This window comes from Balaenoptera musculus, chromosome 18, assembly GCF_009873245.2.
Source record: "Balaenoptera musculus isolate JJ_BM4_2016_0621 chromosome 18, mBalMus1.pri.v3, whole genome shotgun sequence".
NCBI classification, from domain to species: domain Eukaryota; kingdom Metazoa; phylum Chordata; class Mammalia; order Artiodactyla; family Balaenopteridae; genus Balaenoptera; species Balaenoptera musculus.
Genome location: NC_045802.1, coordinates 19657684 through 19674275, shown reverse-complemented (window position 1 = coordinate 19674275; position 16592 = coordinate 19657684). Strand labels below are relative to the sequence as shown.

Sequence of the window (16592 nt, the reverse complement as noted above, 5' to 3'; positions counted from 1 at the left end):
TAAGGCTAGCCCAGCTAAAAAGGAAGGGAAATTAAACTCCACATCCCAATGGAAGGAAGAGCAAAGAATTTAGCTAATACTATCTTTAATCTATCACTGGCTAATATCCACCTGATACATTCATTTTGTGGGGACAAAATTAGTGTGTGTTATAGAAGGAATGCAAAGAGATAGACCAATGGAATATTCAGTTTCTAACATTCAAAATAGAATCATGAAGTATGTCACTATGCTTTACATCATATTGTAAATCAGACCTTTACCTCTTCCTTAAGAATCTGAAAGACTAGGGCTAGTCCATAAATTGTAGAGAATGGAAGGTAGCAACCTTCTCTTTCTGTCCCTTGAGGATAGTTGTAAATAGAGAGGAAAGAAGTGAGTGAAGGTGGAGGAGGATTCTTTTGTCCTGCCTCAGTCTTGTCACACTTCCCCTTTAAGGCTTTGAGAGAAGATTGCCTTGAAGAGTCCCCTGAACCAAAGCATACTTGGTAATTGTATGGTAGGGAGAAGGGGGCTTAGTCACCCTTGGTTCCTCTGTGTGGACACTTGAGATTTCTTGCCTGCCTGATCCCTGGGCACCACATTGAGTCCACACGGATTCAAGAAAACTGTCTTCCAAAAATGTTACAATATGGCATAAACCACACACATCAACCTCATACATCTGGACATCTTCCATGGAAATAAAGAAGAGAAAGCTGACTGAGAGGTCAGTTGTTTAAGCTAAGACAGCCTGGGGCCTTCCCTGGCAGTCCAGTGGTTAGGGCTCTGTGTTTCCACTTCAGGGGGCCCAAGTTCGATCCCTGGTCAGGGAACTAAGATCTCACACATGCTGTGGGGCACAGCCAGAAAAAAAAAAAAAAAAACTAAGACAGCCTGAACGTGATTTAAAGAGACTGATTAAATTTATTAGACTGAACTGTTTTGAATTAAATTGAACATTTAATGAACTCTGCACAGACTCATACCCTAACTAGTAGCAAGGTTTGGGGAGAAAAATGGAAGAGAGAGAGACGGAAAGGGAGGGAGGGAAGAAGGAAGAAAGAAAGAGGGAGGGAGGGAGGGAAAGAAAGTCATTATTTTTGCACGTCTGAGTTGCAGTGTGTTATATTTGTGATTCTTCTGCAATACATACCATACCATACTACATAAGGGTGTGGGATAAGGACTAAGGACATCCAATCAGCACAGGGCTGTCCAGGGCAGGGTGGGGTGAAGGAATTGATCCAGCTACAGTGGGCTCTCTCTTCCAAATCAAGCTCCTGAGTAGGAGTTACGGGTGAAGGAAAGAGGAAAAAGCATTACTTTAACTGTATCGTTCCATCTTATGCGCTAACTGTATTAGTTAGATTTTTTTTTCAGAAAACAAAGGAGGGCCTACTTCATAATTCATTGCTAGGAATATTCTCAGCCTAAGTATAAATTGCGAAGTAAGGTCAGATAACCTTCTGGTAAAAAGCTGATTCAATTATAATAAATAAATAGAAGAGGTATGGAAAATAAATTAAACAGGCTTTCATTAAAATAAGGATGTACTGGGACTTCCCTGGTGGTCCAGTGGTTAAGACTCTGTGCTTCCAACGCAGGGGGCGTGGGTTTGATCCCTCATCAGGGAATTAAGATCCCACAAGCCGCTCAGTGTGGGCCAAAAAGAAAAAAAGATGTACTGAAGCTGGACAAAATAGTCAGTTTGGGAACCCTCCAGGCTGAGTGTGCAATATTTCCACGTGGATGGGCAGGAGGAGAAGGGCGCTCTCCCGGTAAAGTCCTGGAATTGGGCAGGGGAGGGGCCCCTGGGCCTGAGTACTCTACCCTTCAGCTGGCAATCTGGATAAACTAGGAGGAGATGTGGTGATAAAAAGCTCTGTCAGATTCTCATGTTGCAATAACTACTGGTATACCCTGTTCAACTGGTTGGGGGTCCTGCAGAAAGGAATTCTGGTATGTGGATTCTCTAATTAGAATAAGTAGCATCTATGTGGGCTGATGTACGTTTCTCTTGTAGGAGTCCTAAACATCATCAGCTAGGTGCCTTTTTCCTTTCATAACCATTTGTATTTCACATAAGTCAGCATAAAGATTTTGAGAGAAGTTGTTTTCTAGTTTGCTTAAATGATAATGAGGAGAGAAGCTTTCGTTCAAGAATTCATTTATAGGGCACTCATGTGTTAATCACTGTTCTGAGTACATGGGGCAGTGAGATCAAAGATATTCTCCTTGACCTCAAAGCTCTCTGGCCCTATGCCTTTCTTTTTTGAAGGTAAACCCTGGCCCATCCCAACCCTGCAAAGCAAGTTAAGACCAGGCTGTAACATATAACTAGACTTTATTGAAGGTTTCAGGATAGCAAAATGGAATTACAATGTAGTAAAGGAAAACTTTAAACTGTCTACTAAATGTGACTTCTGAATGTCAATGTCCTTACCTACCCACTCCTCTTAGCCCCGGACTTCCTACTATGTTTTAGGAGTACCCTACTCTCCTTAACACAGGAGATGCCTGTGACCATGAACATCACGCCCCATCCCCCCAGAGCTCAGGCCCCTTGAATCCTCTAAGGCCAAGTGAGAGGAGGAACCTGTCTCCCCTCAGCTCCAGCCTAAGGCTAGCCTTCTGGGAGACATCATCATCTACACAACTCCACCCACAAGGATGACAACTTCTGATACTGTTAAAAGAGCAGTTTAGCTCTGCGATGTCTTGAATCTCACCACTGCTGAATGGCATCTTGACTTTTCCTTTCTCAAGTCCACAGTGCATTTTACTTTTTTTTTTAACTCAGATTTGTTGAGATTTAATTACATATAATAAAATTCACCCATTTAAAGTACAGTTCTGAGTTTTGACAAACACATAGCCATGTTACCACCACCACAATCGGGACATAGAACAGTTGCTTCACCCAAAAGAATCCCTCGTGTCCTTTTGTGGTCAACCTCCTTATACCCTCAGCTCCAGGCAGATAGTGACCTGTTTTCTGTGTCCATAGTTTTACCTCTTTCAGAATGTCATACAAATGGATCCAAACAGCTGGTAGCTTTTTATATCTGATTTCTTTCACTTAGCATAATGCAATTGAGATTCATCCATGTTGTTAAGTGTATCAGAAGTTCACTCCTTGCATTGCTGAGTCCTTTTCCATTGTATGAACGTACTATAGTAGATTTATCCATTCACCAGTTGAAGAACATTTGAGTTATTTCCAGTTTTTGATGATTATAAATAAAGCCTCTGTAACATTTGCATACAGGTGTTTGAATGAAGATAAGTTTTCATTTCTCTTGGGTAAATATCTAAGAATGGAACCGCTGAGTTGTGTGATAAGCATATGCTTAACATTATATGAAATAGTAAATTGTTTGCCCAAGTGTTTGTACCATTTTGCATTCTTACCGACGATGTATGAGAGTTCTAACTAGTCCGTATCCACAGCAGTACTTAGTAATACCAGTTTTTGTGTTTTTTTTTTTAAATCTTATTCATTGTAATAGATGTGTACCGGTACCTCAGTGTAGTTTAAGTTTTTAATGACTCGAGTATCTTTTCACGTGCTTATTTGCCACCCATATTTCTTTTTGGTGAAATATATTTTCAATTCTTTTCCCTATTTACTATTAACTTGTTTGCTTTATCGTTGGGTTTTGAGGATTCCTTATGTATTCTAGATCCAAGTCCTTTAGCAGAAATATGCTTTGCAAATATTTTCTCCCATGCCTGTGGTTTGTCTTTTCATTTTCTTAAATATTTTGTCTTAGCAGCTCAGCAGCTATAATAAAATGTTGTAGACTGGGTGGTTTAAACAACAGTTATTTCTCACAGCTCTGGAGGCTGAGATGTCCAAGATCAAGATGCCAGCAGATTCAGTACCTGGTGAGAGCTCTCTTTCTGGCTTGCAGACTGCCACCTTCTGGCTGTTTCTGCACATGGTGGGGAGAGAGAGATCAAGCTCTCTGGTCTCTTCTTATAAAGTCATTAATCCCATCATGAGGATCCCACCTTCATGATCTCATTTAAATCTAATTACCTCCTAAAGACTCCATAATCAGATATATAGGGAGGTAGGTCTTCAACGTATAAGTCTGTGGGGAGATACAATTCAGTCCATAGCAGTGTCTCTCAGAGAGAGTAAATTTTAAATTTTGAGGAAGTCCAACTTAACAATTTTTCTTTTATGGATCATGCCTTTGGTGTCATATCTAAGAAGTTTATGCCTAACCCAAAATCACAACGCTTTTCTCTTATATTTTCTTCTAGAAAATTTATACTTTCAGCTGTTTTTATGTAGGTCTACAATCCATTTTAATATTATACATGGTGCCAGGTATAGATCAAGGCTCTTTTTTTTTTTTTTAACATTCATATGTCACATTGTTCTAGCGCCATTTGTTAAAAAAAAGACTATCTTTTCTCTTGAATTTCCTTTGAAAATTTTTCAAAAATCAATTAACCAAAAATCCATAGGTCTACTTCTGGTTTCTCTCTTCTTTTCCATTGATTTATATGTCTATGCTTTTACCCGTACTATGCTCTCCTGATTAGTGTGGCTTTATCCTAAGTCTGAAATCAGGTCCAAAAATTTTTAATTGTTTTGATTTTTCTAGCCCTTTGTATTTCCATACAAATTTTAGAATCAGCCTGTCAGTTTCTACTGGAAAAAAAAAGCCTTCTGGCATTTTGGTTAGGATTTCATTGAGTTTATGCAAATCAATTTGAAGAAAATTGATAGCTTAACAATATGGAGTCTTCTGATTCATGATCACAGTATTTCTCCCCATTTCTTTAAATCTTCTTTAATTTCCCTCAGTAAGGCTTAATAGTTTTCAGTGTACAGGTCTTGAACCTCTTTTGCTAAATTTACCTTGTAGTATTTTATTTAAAAAATTTTTTTAAACATTTATTTTTCGTTGTGGTCCGAGCACAGGTTGGAAAAGAATTTCCAGACACAAGGCAGAATGTAAGGAAGATATAGTTTATTCAAGAGAAGAGTTGCTGCAAGAACAGCGGGCCAACTTCCTGGTAGCCAGGGTAAGTCGACCATGAGCATGGGTTTCTGCTCTGTTTTCATAGCCAGGGAACCTGTAAGTCATCTGCTGACTGGGCAGAGTATGTATACTTTCAGTGTGGGGAGCGGAAGAAGAACGGGGCAAATATCTTTCCTTATATGGGATGGGAAAGGGACAGGGCATGCTGCCTGGGAGGGCTCTGGAACATTGCAATGGTCACATTCTGACAGTGATAGGAGTCCTGTAACTCTTTGTTCTGGCAATATTGGCCCTTTGAGTTTATCTTGTTCTTTGTCCTTGGAGCACACCACATTGTTGTCTAGTACATGCTGTTTAGTAACATGTCCATTTATTTTATTTACTTCTTGGCCACACCATACAGCATGTGGGATTTAGTTCCCTGACCAGGGATCGAACCCGCACCCCCTGCATTGGAAGCGCAGAGTCTTAACCACTGGGCCACCATGAAGCCCCTAGTATTTTATATTTTCCATTTTTCATGGTAATTTTAGAATTTTCTGATTATTCATTGCTAGTGTATAGAAATATAATTGATTTTATATATTGACCTTGAATCCTATGAACTTGCTAAACTCACTTATTCTGGTAGCTTTTTTTGTGGATTCCTTAGGATTGTCTGTGAATAAGGTCAGCTACTTCTTTTCCAGTTTAACTATCCTTTAGTGATTTTTCTTGATTTTCTAGTTTTAACTAGAACCTCCAGCAATATGATGACTAAAAGTGCTGAGAGTGGCTATCCTTGCTTCTCTCAAATCTTAGTCATTCACTGTTGTATTAGTTTGCTGGGGCCGCCATAACAGAGTACCACAGACTAGGTGGCCTAAACAACAGAAATGGATTTTCTCAAACTCTAGAGTCTAGAATTCTAAGATCAAGGTGTCAGTGGGGTTGGCTTTTTCTGAGGCCTCACTCATTGTCTTGCAGATGGCTGTCTTCTTCCTGTTTTCACATGGTCTTCTGTCTGTATCTGTGTCTGTGTCTTAATCTCCCCTTCTTTAAGGACACCAGTCATATTGGATTAGGATTAATACTAATGACCTCATTTTAACTTAATTACCTCTTTAAGGATCCTGTCTACAAATACAGTTATATTCTGAGGTATTGAGGGTTAGGATTTCAAAATGTGAATTTTGGGGGGACATGATTCAGCCCTAACAATCATTAAATATGATGTTAGCTGTAGATCTTTGTAGATACCTTACCTAAGGTTGTTAAAATTCCCTTTTATTTCTAGTTTGCTTTTTTTTTTTAATCTTGAATGAGTACTGAATTTTATCAAATTCTTTTCTGCATCTATTAAAATGATAATATGTGTTTCCTTTCTCCCTCTTTTAGTACGGTGAATTACATAGATTGAGTTTTCAAATTTCAAGCCAGACTTGTATTTCTGGGAATAACCCCATTCAGTCGTGATGATTTATCCTTTTCATATGCTGCCAATTTTTATTTGGGAAAATATCATGGAGTATTTTTGTGGTGCACACCACACTGAAGGCTGTTGAGTTTCTGGGTGGAAGGAGAAATGCTATAAAAATGTTTAATCAGTCTTCATTTACCATAACATGCAGAATAAGCATATTACTTAAAAAAATATAAGCAAATATCAGAAATAACAGTTCAAAGAGTTAAAAGTAGGGACTTCCCTGGCGGTCCAGTGGTTAAGACTCTGCACTCCCAATGCAGGGGCCCAGGTTTGATCCCTGGTCCAGGAACTAAGATTGGGCATGCAGGGACCAAAAACACCCCCAAACAAAAAGTTAAAAGTGAATGGAAGCATGACTAGAAAGTAAGGTTGTTCTTCTTACAGTTTTTGTACCATTTGACTTTTAAAAATTATATGCACATTATTTTAGAAGTAAAACTTAATTTACATTAATTTTTTTAAAAAGTCTCCAACCAGAAACCAGTCATTTGTTCTTAGTTTGTTTTCATTACAACTCTGATTCAGTCGGGATTTTTTTGTTGGTGCATGGCATGCAAACAACTGGAACAGCGTCTATTTTTCCTCCTAAATAGGTAACTAATTCGTCCCAGCATAACTGATTAGTGCTTTTCTTCCCATGATTTGTTAATACTCCCATTATTCATACCAGGATGTTTCTATACTATTTGTCCTTGCTCCGGTACCACACTGATTTGAGCTATAGTGGAATGAATTTACTACGGTGAAGCTCATTTATTAAAAAAAAAAGAAGTGCAAAGACACAGAGGTTTATAAAAGTAGGTGGCTGGTTAAGTGCATGGAGGAATCTGAGAGTAGAGAAATAATGAATGTTGAAAGCGCAACAGTAAACAGCATTAGTTAAAGCCAAACTCTGGCCACACAGTCTCTCGGGAGGAAACAACCTTCACAAGTTTGGACCCGTAGGTGATGGAGAGACACCACGCACAAAGGAAAAGCGGCGAAGGCCCGGGAGATACCACAGTGATTTGCAGTCCCTCACCTGCTCAGGGAGATTGGCGGCGGCCCCGGGGGCGGGCAAAGCGAACGTCACTTCCGGCCGCGGCCCGCCAGGTCCTCTCGCGCTATGACGGCCAGTGCGGAGACGCGGGGGCGACGCCCAGGAGTCGGGGTAGGAGTAGTGGTGACCAGCTGCAGGCATCCTCGCTGCGTCCTCCTGGGGAGGAGGAAAGGGTCATTTGGAGCCGGCAATTTCCAACTTCCCGGGGGCCACTTGGAGTTCGGGTAAGCAGCCGCCTGGCGGACGGGGAAAGCGGGACGTGCCCGGGAAGGACGACCTCGCTCCCTGCGTGCGTCCGTGCGTGCGCGTCGACGCTGCGTCGTTTCTCGCGCGTTCCTCTTTTCTCCTCTCGGGCCGGGAGGGGGCACTGCGCTGGGTATGGCTGAAGGAGATATTTTCTCGTTCCCGTGTGAGCTGCGCCTGCGCCATCAGCTCCTCGCGAGACCTGACGCGTCTGGGAGTTGGCTGGTGAGTTGTGTTTTTCTTACTGCTCGCAGTTGAGAGACCGGAAGTTGGTGTTTATAGGCCGAGATCAATGTGGTTCTGCCGGTTAAGGCTTTTGCACGGTTTGCTGGTGATTTAAACGCACATGGATATATTCCGTGTTTCCTGCTCCAGTAAGTTTAGTTGCGCTCTAACCAAGCGAATGGGCGACTGAAACTGTGGGCCTCAGTTTCTCTCTCTTTAAAATGGGGAAGTTAGATGATGTACTCCTTAAGGTCCCTCTCTGCTTTGGCATATTGTGATTTGATGATGTGTCAGACCGACAAAGAAAGTTAGTTCTACACAAGGGTGAAAAAAGGCCGAGATTGTGCTAGAAGGTGGATTCACCGAGGCTCTTGGACTCTTTAATCAATAGAAATTGATAAGATGCCAGATGAGGAATTTAGGCGAAGCTTTATTGGGGCTCGTACTATGGCAAGAGGGAGCGAGAACAAGACACAGGTGCCCTTGCTCGGCTCCCCTGGAGGGGACGTGGTGGTGGGCTGGTTCCTTAAATGGGGTGAGAATAGGGATGGATCTGCGGGTTGTGCAGGAGGCGCAGCTTAGGTGGCCCGCCTAACCCCTTGGTGGTGCTGTGTGTGGGAATCGTGCGTGGTACCCTGCTTTGCTCTCAGCAGCTCCGAAATGGCAGTTGGTTTGTGGCCTTTTTATAGCTTGTTTATAATTGCCCCAACTGCGCATGCGTGCAGTTATTTTTAGTCGCTACCTTTGTCCAGGTGCAAGTGCTCTGGTAAACGATCTATCTCAAAGTGAGAATAAAGCGTTCAAGACACAGAGCTTGTTTTTCCTTTTGTATAGAAAGTTTCAAACATACATAGAAATAGAATAGTCAGTGAATCCTCATGTACCCGTTACTCAGTTTGTTCTTGTTTCATCTTTACTGCTCCTCCCTCCCCGCAAACAGACACACACACCCCTTGTTTTCTAAACTATTTTAAAGGAAAGCAGGCATCTTATTATACCACCCCTAAATAATTCAGTATGTATCTGTAATAGGCTTTTTAAAAAAAGTAACCACAATACCATTTTCAAACCTTAAAATATTTTATAGCATCTGTTACCCAGTCTTTACCATTTTCTGCAGTTGTCTTGAAAATGTCTTTTTACTCTTTTGTACCAATTTAGATTAAAGGAAGGGCACATGTTGCATGTGATTGATACATTTTTGTTTAAGTCTCTTAATCTAGCAGTACCTGCCCTCCCCTTTTTCCTATGCCATGTTGAATATGGGTCATTTGAATTTCTCACATTATGACTATATTCTACTAATTCACCTATTTCTTATAAAGTGGTTGTTAGAAGTAGAGACTTGATCCTAGTGCCTTTTAATCAGACTTAGATCTTTATAGAATATGGAATTCTTATCTTCTAGCACAGGGAATTGTTTAAATGGTCTTCAGAATTTTTTAAAGCATCAATAAGTTTCTCGTTTTTAGATAATTAAGATAAGCTGTCACTTAATAAATAATAAAATGCCTAGATTAAGAATCAAGTTGCCCAGACAAGCACACCATATTGTACTTTGTCAGTTTGGGGGGTGGGGGAGCATTAGCCAAAGTTAGATCACAAATTAAGCACTATTTAGAATGTGTAATTACTAGAGTAGTGGTTCGAGATATCTGTCCTAACAGTAACACAAGACAGTACTGGAGTCTTGACTCATATTGAATGATAATGGCCAAAATTGAACTTTAATGACCTTTTTACTAAGTGCTAGGTGTTATGCTAAGCTCTTCACATGTGTGCTTTCACTTATCTTTGTATAACTGGTAAACTGAGTGGGCTAAATCGATGGGAAACAAACAGGAAGGAAGTGGCTTTATTTTCTCTTTTCATTGTCTTCAAACATGATTTGTCTTTCCCTTCTCTGCTTCTCCATGACGTTTTCTGCAAATTCAGTTGTTTTCCTCTTATTACCAGCCTGGGTTCTTGAACTCTTTAATCAATAGAAATTGATAAGACATCAGACAAAGGAATTCAGGCAAGACTTGGGACTCATGCTACAGCATGAGAGAGAACAAGTAACCAGGTGCCCTTGCTCGCTCTCTGAGGTGGGCGAGCTGGTCCCTTAAACGGGGTGAGGGTGGGAGTGGATAGGTGGTGTGGGCTGGAGGGGTGGCTTAGGTGATCTCTCCACCCCCTTGGTGGTGCCAGGTGCCTGTGTCGTGTGTGGTACCCTGGTTTTGCTCCTGGCACCTCAAAAGTGGCAGTTGGGTTTGGCCTTTTTGTATCTTTGTTCATAATTTGCCCCAACTGTACATGGGTGCAGTTATTTTTCGTCGTCCCTTATAGTTTCTTTATATTCTGTTGTTCAAGGAGAGGAGATGTTAGTCCAGGTGCAAGCACTGCAATAAAGGGTCCCAGTCCCAGCCTGTCTCACTTTCACTTGATTATAAAAGTAAATCATATTTTGGTTATTATGATCCTCTTCCAGGCATTTAGCTTTCCTTTGTAGTTGGGAAAGGAGGTGTGGGCCATTGTTTTGCTTTCTCTACCTTCTCCTCTTCTCACTGTTTCTGGTTTCTTTTTCTGATGTGTTGAGGAAGGAGGGGAGGGGGCAAATCTTTTGCCTGAGTGGTGCCGCTGTGATCTATGTTATGTGCCCTCTGGGTGCAGTATTCCAAGGCGTGCTTTCTTTTTTTTTTTAAGTTTATTTATTTATTTTTGGCCGCGTTGGGTCTTTGTTGTTGCGCGAGGGTTTTCTCTAGTTGCGGCGAGCGGGGGCTACTCTTCGTTGTGGTGCGCGGGCTTCAGTAGTTGTGGCACACGGGCTCAGTAGTTGTGGCTCGCGGGCTCTAGAGCACAGGTTCAGTAGTTGTGGCGCACGGGCTTAGTTGCTCTGAGGCATGTGGGATCTTCCCGGACCAGGGATCCAACCCATGTCCCCTGCATTGGCAGGCGGATTCTTAACCACTGTGCCACCAGGGAAGTCTGCGTGCTCTCTTTCTTAGGGTGTGTTTATTGGTTGGTTGGAAGTCCTACAAGGATTTCTACACTGCACAGTTCCCTGACATAGGTGACTGACTTTTTGTGACGCTGACCACCAGCTCCTGCTGTTAGCACACCACGCTACATTTTCTTTCTGATGGGGCCCCCAGCAGTCTCTTGTAGCATCTGCTTGGCCCAAAGGAAACACACGTCGGGAAGGATGCTTTCACTGCTGCCCATTTTCTCTGCTCAGCCATCGTGGGCTGCTTTAGCCACTCTCCTGCCTTCCAAATTCCTAAAGTGGGAATGAGCATCACCTTGTGTATTCACGTGCATCCCTAAACACCACGGGACACATTTCAGACTGAACCCAAGAGCTCTTTCCCTCCTACACCTCTGCTCTGATGCACTGAGGTAGACCTATGAAACAGTATTCTTTTTTGCTGAATATCACACTAAAGTGCTTCATAAATATTTGGAAATTTAATCTAAAGTGCATATGAAATGACTTTTAGAAAAACTGAATCACACTAATGATTTATTTTAATAATATTTGTTTTCATTCAATACTCATATTTTATCTGATTGTATAAAATTTCATTTGGAACAATTTCTAAAGGGGTATATTATATATTTTTAACCTTGTCTCCTGTATAAAAACTGCAATGAAATGTTTTAATTTATATACAGGTTTTTTAACTTTTGGAATATCAGCATTTTTGTCAATATCTAGTTATTATGGATCATACGTTGAAGGTGAACTAATCACATCAGTGTATTTTAATATTTCATGAATGCCTGTTGCCTATTGCCCTCAATTTTGAGCCTTCTGAGCCTTCAGAAAAGACAGTGTCCACTTCTTGATACACTTAAAACAACCCCATGAGAAAGTAGCATTATCTTCTTACTTGTCTAAGGTGGAAAATAATGGACTTTGAACTCAAACCCAGGTCTAGTTGACTCCAAAGCTGTGCTCTTAACTGATATATTAAACCACCTCCTGGTTGCATGCTGCTTCCAGGCACATGAACTAGTGCTGAATTGGCTAAATGTTCATTTTTTTTGTTCAATATGAAGTCCTTTTGGTCTTCAGATACTTGATACAGGATAAACAGAGTGTCAGAGGAGGGTTGTTGATTTATTGTTGTAAAGCGTGAACCAATTACAGCTCTTTTTGCTTTACGCTAGGAATTTCTAGCCAGGAATTTCATGGCAAAAAAAAAAATGCATAAATAGAATTGAATACAGTGGTGTGTTTCTGTTTTTCAGTGAAAGCTGGGAAGAATGTGCTCAAAGGGAAACCTGGGAAGAAGCAGCTCTAAACCTGAAAAATGTTCGCTTTGCCTCGGTTGTGAATTCTTTCGTTGAGGAAGAGAATTACCATTATGTCACTATTTTAATGAAAGGAGAGGTGGACGTGACTCATGATTCAGAACCAAAGAATGTAGAGCCTGAGAAAAATGAAAGTAAGAGAATTATAAATAATGCATTTTCTGTGAGAGCATATGGTCTGAAGGAAGATTACATTATGTTGCCATAGGAAGAGAATTAGATTAGAATATAATTATACTTCAGTTAGACTGTAAGTATACTTAAATCCTGGATACATAAGGACAGAACAGGAAAGAGAACTGGGCCTAGAGCCAGACTACTTGGTTCGCATCCTGGTTCTTCCACTTAGAGGTTTGTAACCTTGGGCAAGTTATTTAGGTCTCTGGGCCTCTTTTCTCACTTGTGACAATAGTACCTACTTCAGATGCGTTGTTGTAAGGATAAAATGAGTTAATACATACAACGGGCCTGGCCTAGTGAACACAGTAAGTACTCAGTAAAAGTTAGTTTTATTGTTAGTGTTTAATTTTGTTTCACACTGTGATTTTTAAGCAAAACATTTAACGTGCCTTCCTCAGTTTTCTCACCTGTGCAAGAGAGGTAAAACTTTCTTTTATAGAGAACGCTTAACCTGACAAAACACTTAGCTGTTACCTTCTGTGTTGAATTGAGTGCTCTGAAAGCTTTAATGACAATAACTGATATTCTGTTATTTACTGTGTACTAAGCATTGTTCTTAGAGCTTTGCATGTATCATCTCTCTTCAAATTTCATAAAACTGCATGATAAAAGGAACTAAAGAGTAAAATGTCAAACTTATTCAATATATTATTTGCCATAGGAAACCTTATCCAAGTGGTCTCGTGTAGGATCACTCCTTTAAACGTTTAATTTCTCCTCTAATAGAGAAAATCTTTTCATTCACAAATACGTGCTGAGTACTGTGTGCCAGACATTGTTCTAAGCACTAAAGAAAAAGTGGTGTTTAAAACAAAGTCCCTGCTCTCCTGGACTTTACATTTTATCTGGGGGGAAAGGCAACAAATTAGCAGATATTCTATGATAGTAACGATAGGAGTAAGAATAAAAGTAAAGCTGTGTAAAGATGGTGACATGTGGATGTTGTGTCAGGTGGGGTGGTCAGGGAGGGTTTCTGAGAAGGGGGCATGTGTGCGGAGCCTGAAGGAAGTGACATTACTAGAATGAATAAATCATGTCTGAAGTGTTTTACAGACTGACTTGATTGAATGAACAGAAGGGCATGTTCTACCCGAAGGCCTGTTGAGTCATATAAGATTTTTTATAAAATAGGTAACTACTTGGAATCCTTTAAAATGAGCTAGCAAAGTCTGAACTGTTTTTACTCACAACACTTCTGATACCAAATGTGTGGACTTTTTCCTCACACTAAATAATTCTCCAACTCTCCAGACATCAGTTGGGTGTCCTATAATTCAGTTCAATTCTTACACTGTCTACTTGGATCCGAAAAGTTAAAGAGCTCAGTCCCATGAGATTGCCCCCATTTCCAATGCCAATCTCATGTCCAGGCCTCCTGTACTTTTGACTGCCTGGCTATAAATCGAGGCTCCCACAACCCCCTCTTCGATAATTTGCTAGAATGTCCCACAGAATTAAGGAAAACACTCTCCTTACATTACCAGTTTGTTTTAAAGGATACAGCTCAGGAACAGCCAAATCAAAGAGGCAGGGCCAGGTCTGGGGAGGGGGCACGGGACTTTCATGCCCTCTCTGGACGTGCCACCCTCCCAGCACCTCGATGTGTTCAACTCGGAAGCTCTCTGAACCCAGTTGTGTAGAGTTTTTATGGAGGTTCCTAAGTAATGGGATTATTATTACTGTGATTGGTTAAATCAATGTCCATTGGCTGTTAACTCAGTCTCCAGCCCCTCTCTCCACCCCTAAGGTGGAGCGTGGGGTGAGAGGTGGGCTGAAAGTTGCAACCCTGTGATCATGCCTGGGTCTTTCTGGTCACCAGCCCCCATCCTGAAACTCTCTAGGGGTCCCCAGCCACCAGCCATCTCATTAGCATAAACTCAGCCTTGGTTGAAAGGAGCTTATTACGGAAAACAAAAGATGCTCCTCTGATCCCTATCACTCAGGAAATTACAAAGATTTTAGGAACCCTGCCAGGAAACAGGGATGAAGACCAAATACCTATTTCTTATATCATGATGTCACACAAAGAAACACACAGAAAGTATCCAAAGGCCTTCAGCTGGTCTAGGGTACAACAAAAATTATTCATGCCTTAAGAAGTGGGAGGCAGGATTGTACCAGGTTCACTGGGGGAGCTGATAACCTGGCCAAGGTGCAGGCACTCGGGGGTCTTCGTTTTATTTATAATATAAGCATGCAGTCTCTGCCCCATGTTCATCAGGTCCTAGATCTGGACTGCCTGCTTCAGTTTCCTCCAGCCATCTGTTTATACTTAGAAGGATAATCTAGATGCTTCATTTTCTAGGGGGCCCCTAGGATAAACTTTACTTCAGCTCTCTTGAGACTCAGTTAATTGAGCATCTTGCAACACATTGTGAGTCTCTCCCTCCCCCCCCCCCTCCCCCTCCCCCTCCCCCTCCCCCTCTCCCTCTCCCTCTCCCTCTCTCTCTCTCTCTCTCTCTCTCTCTCTCTCTTACTGTGTGGTCACAGGTGCTGATCAGCCCTTCCGCAGCTTGTTCCAATTTCATGGATTCTTTGTCCCCTGCCTTGCCGGAGTGAAATTACATACCTGTATTTTATAGGCAGAGAAATACTGAAGGGAAGAAACAGTACTTACACATAGATATATGCATGTAATCATAAACTAATTTAGAACATGGAGTTCTAATAATCATTATATTTCAGTATTATTAATATCATAATATTTAAACATTCACCTGTCACGGGCATCTGTGCTTTCATGTTATTTACATTTAAATCATCAGAGAAAACACCATCCCCTAGAATATTTTTCTAGGATTTCATGTACTTTACAATGAATAGACACTGTTAAATCTTTCACATTTGAGTGGATTTTTAAGAAGACAACTCCTTCCATTCTTGTCTTTCTAACTAAAATATACCACAGCACAGAGAATACTTTTTATTCTCTGTACAGCTTCCATTACTTTTTTAAGAAATGGAGGATGCTTAGAAATTTTGTAATCTACCTTATTTTGTAGGTGAGGAAACTGGCTTATTTTAATGTAGTTTAACCTGTAGTATCAGTGCAATATATAAAATTCTGTGAGTCTTGTTTAACCAGATATTTAAATGAAAATTGAATGGTATTAAATCTGGGTTTTACTACAATATGGCCTTTGTAAACTTGGCTTCATATTCAAATAACAGCATGTTTTAAATGATCATCATTCTCTTCTTAAGATCTTCATTCTAAATGCAAATTATGTTTGTATAGCCAAGCTAATGCATAGCATCACTATTGCACTTCATTTTATTAGTAGCAAATCATTTTTAAATTTAATTAATTTTTCTTAGTATAGGTTAACTTGCCAAAATAAATATCCTTTGTTTCCTTTCATCTAAAGAAATTGCTTTGATACCTTTCTTTTCTAGGTTGGGAGTGGGTTCCTTGGGAAGAATTTCCTCCCCTGGACCAGCTTTTCTGGGCACTACGTTGTTTAAAGGAACAAGGCTACGATCCATTTAAAGAAGATTTGGATCATCTGGTAGGATACAAAGGAAATCACCTAGAGGTGAACAAGGAGACTCCCTGATTTTTTTTTTTTTTTAATGGGTTAGCCAAAAAAAAAAAGTTCGTCCAGTTTTCCCGTAAGATGGCTGTAGTAGTGCTTAGTTGTGTTTAACTTCATTAGAAACAATTTTGTTGGATTGTATTGTGACAGCTGTCATATCAACGTGTATTTAAAAAACTTATCAAAATTGGTGAATTTTTGTGTTGCCATTTTAATACTGAAGATGGAAGAAAAAAAGCAACATTTTCGGCATATTATGCTTGATCATTTCAAGAAAGGTAAAAATGCAACTGAAACGCAAAAAAAGATTTGCGCAGTGTATGGAGAAGGTGCTGTGACTGAGCGAACGTGTCAAAAGTGGTTTGCGAAGTTTCGTGCTGGAGATTTCTCGCTGGACGATGCTCCACGGTCAGGTAGACCAGTTGAAGTTGATAGCGATCAAATCGAGACATTAATTGAGAGCAATCGACGTTATACCACTCGGGAGATAGCTGATATACTCAAAATATCCAAATCAAGCGTGGAAAATCATTTGCACCAGCTTGGTTATATGAATCGCTTTGACGTTTGGGTTCCACATAAGTTAAGCGAAAAAAACCTTCTTGACCGTATTTCCGCATGCGATT

General features: G+C 40.6%; 1 protein-coding gene across 1 annotated transcript; it reads left to right on the top strand.

Moving 5' to 3' along the window:
• The first annotated feature begins 7202 nt into the window (after positions 1-7202).
• On the top strand, positions 7203-16211 carry NUDT15 (nudix hydrolase 15). The gene is made up of 3 exons (XM_036831474.1): positions 7203-7710; positions 12188-12384; positions 15827-16211. Exons 1-3 carry the CDS (start codon positions 7553-7555, stop codon positions 15985-15987), a joined length of 516 nt encoding a protein of 171 aa, XP_036687369.1. The 5' UTR covers positions 7203-7552; the 3' UTR covers positions 15988-16211.
• Positions 16212-16592: the final 381 nt, after the last annotated feature.

Bases quoted from the DNA above. Each gene is read 5' to 3' on its own strand.
- NUDT15 (XM_036831474.1), top strand. From the start codon at position 7,553: ATGACGGCCAGTGCGGAGACGCGGGGGCGACGCCCAGGAGTCGGGGTA. The intron at 7,711-12,187 runs GTAAGCAGCCGC...TCTGTTTTTCAG, and splicing joins GGGGGCCACTTGGAGTTCGG to TGAAAGCTGGGAAGAATGTG. The intron at 12,385-15,826 runs GTAAGAGAATTA...TTTCTTTTCTAG, and splicing joins AGAGCCTGAGAAAAATGAAA to GTTGGGAGTGGGTTCCTTGG.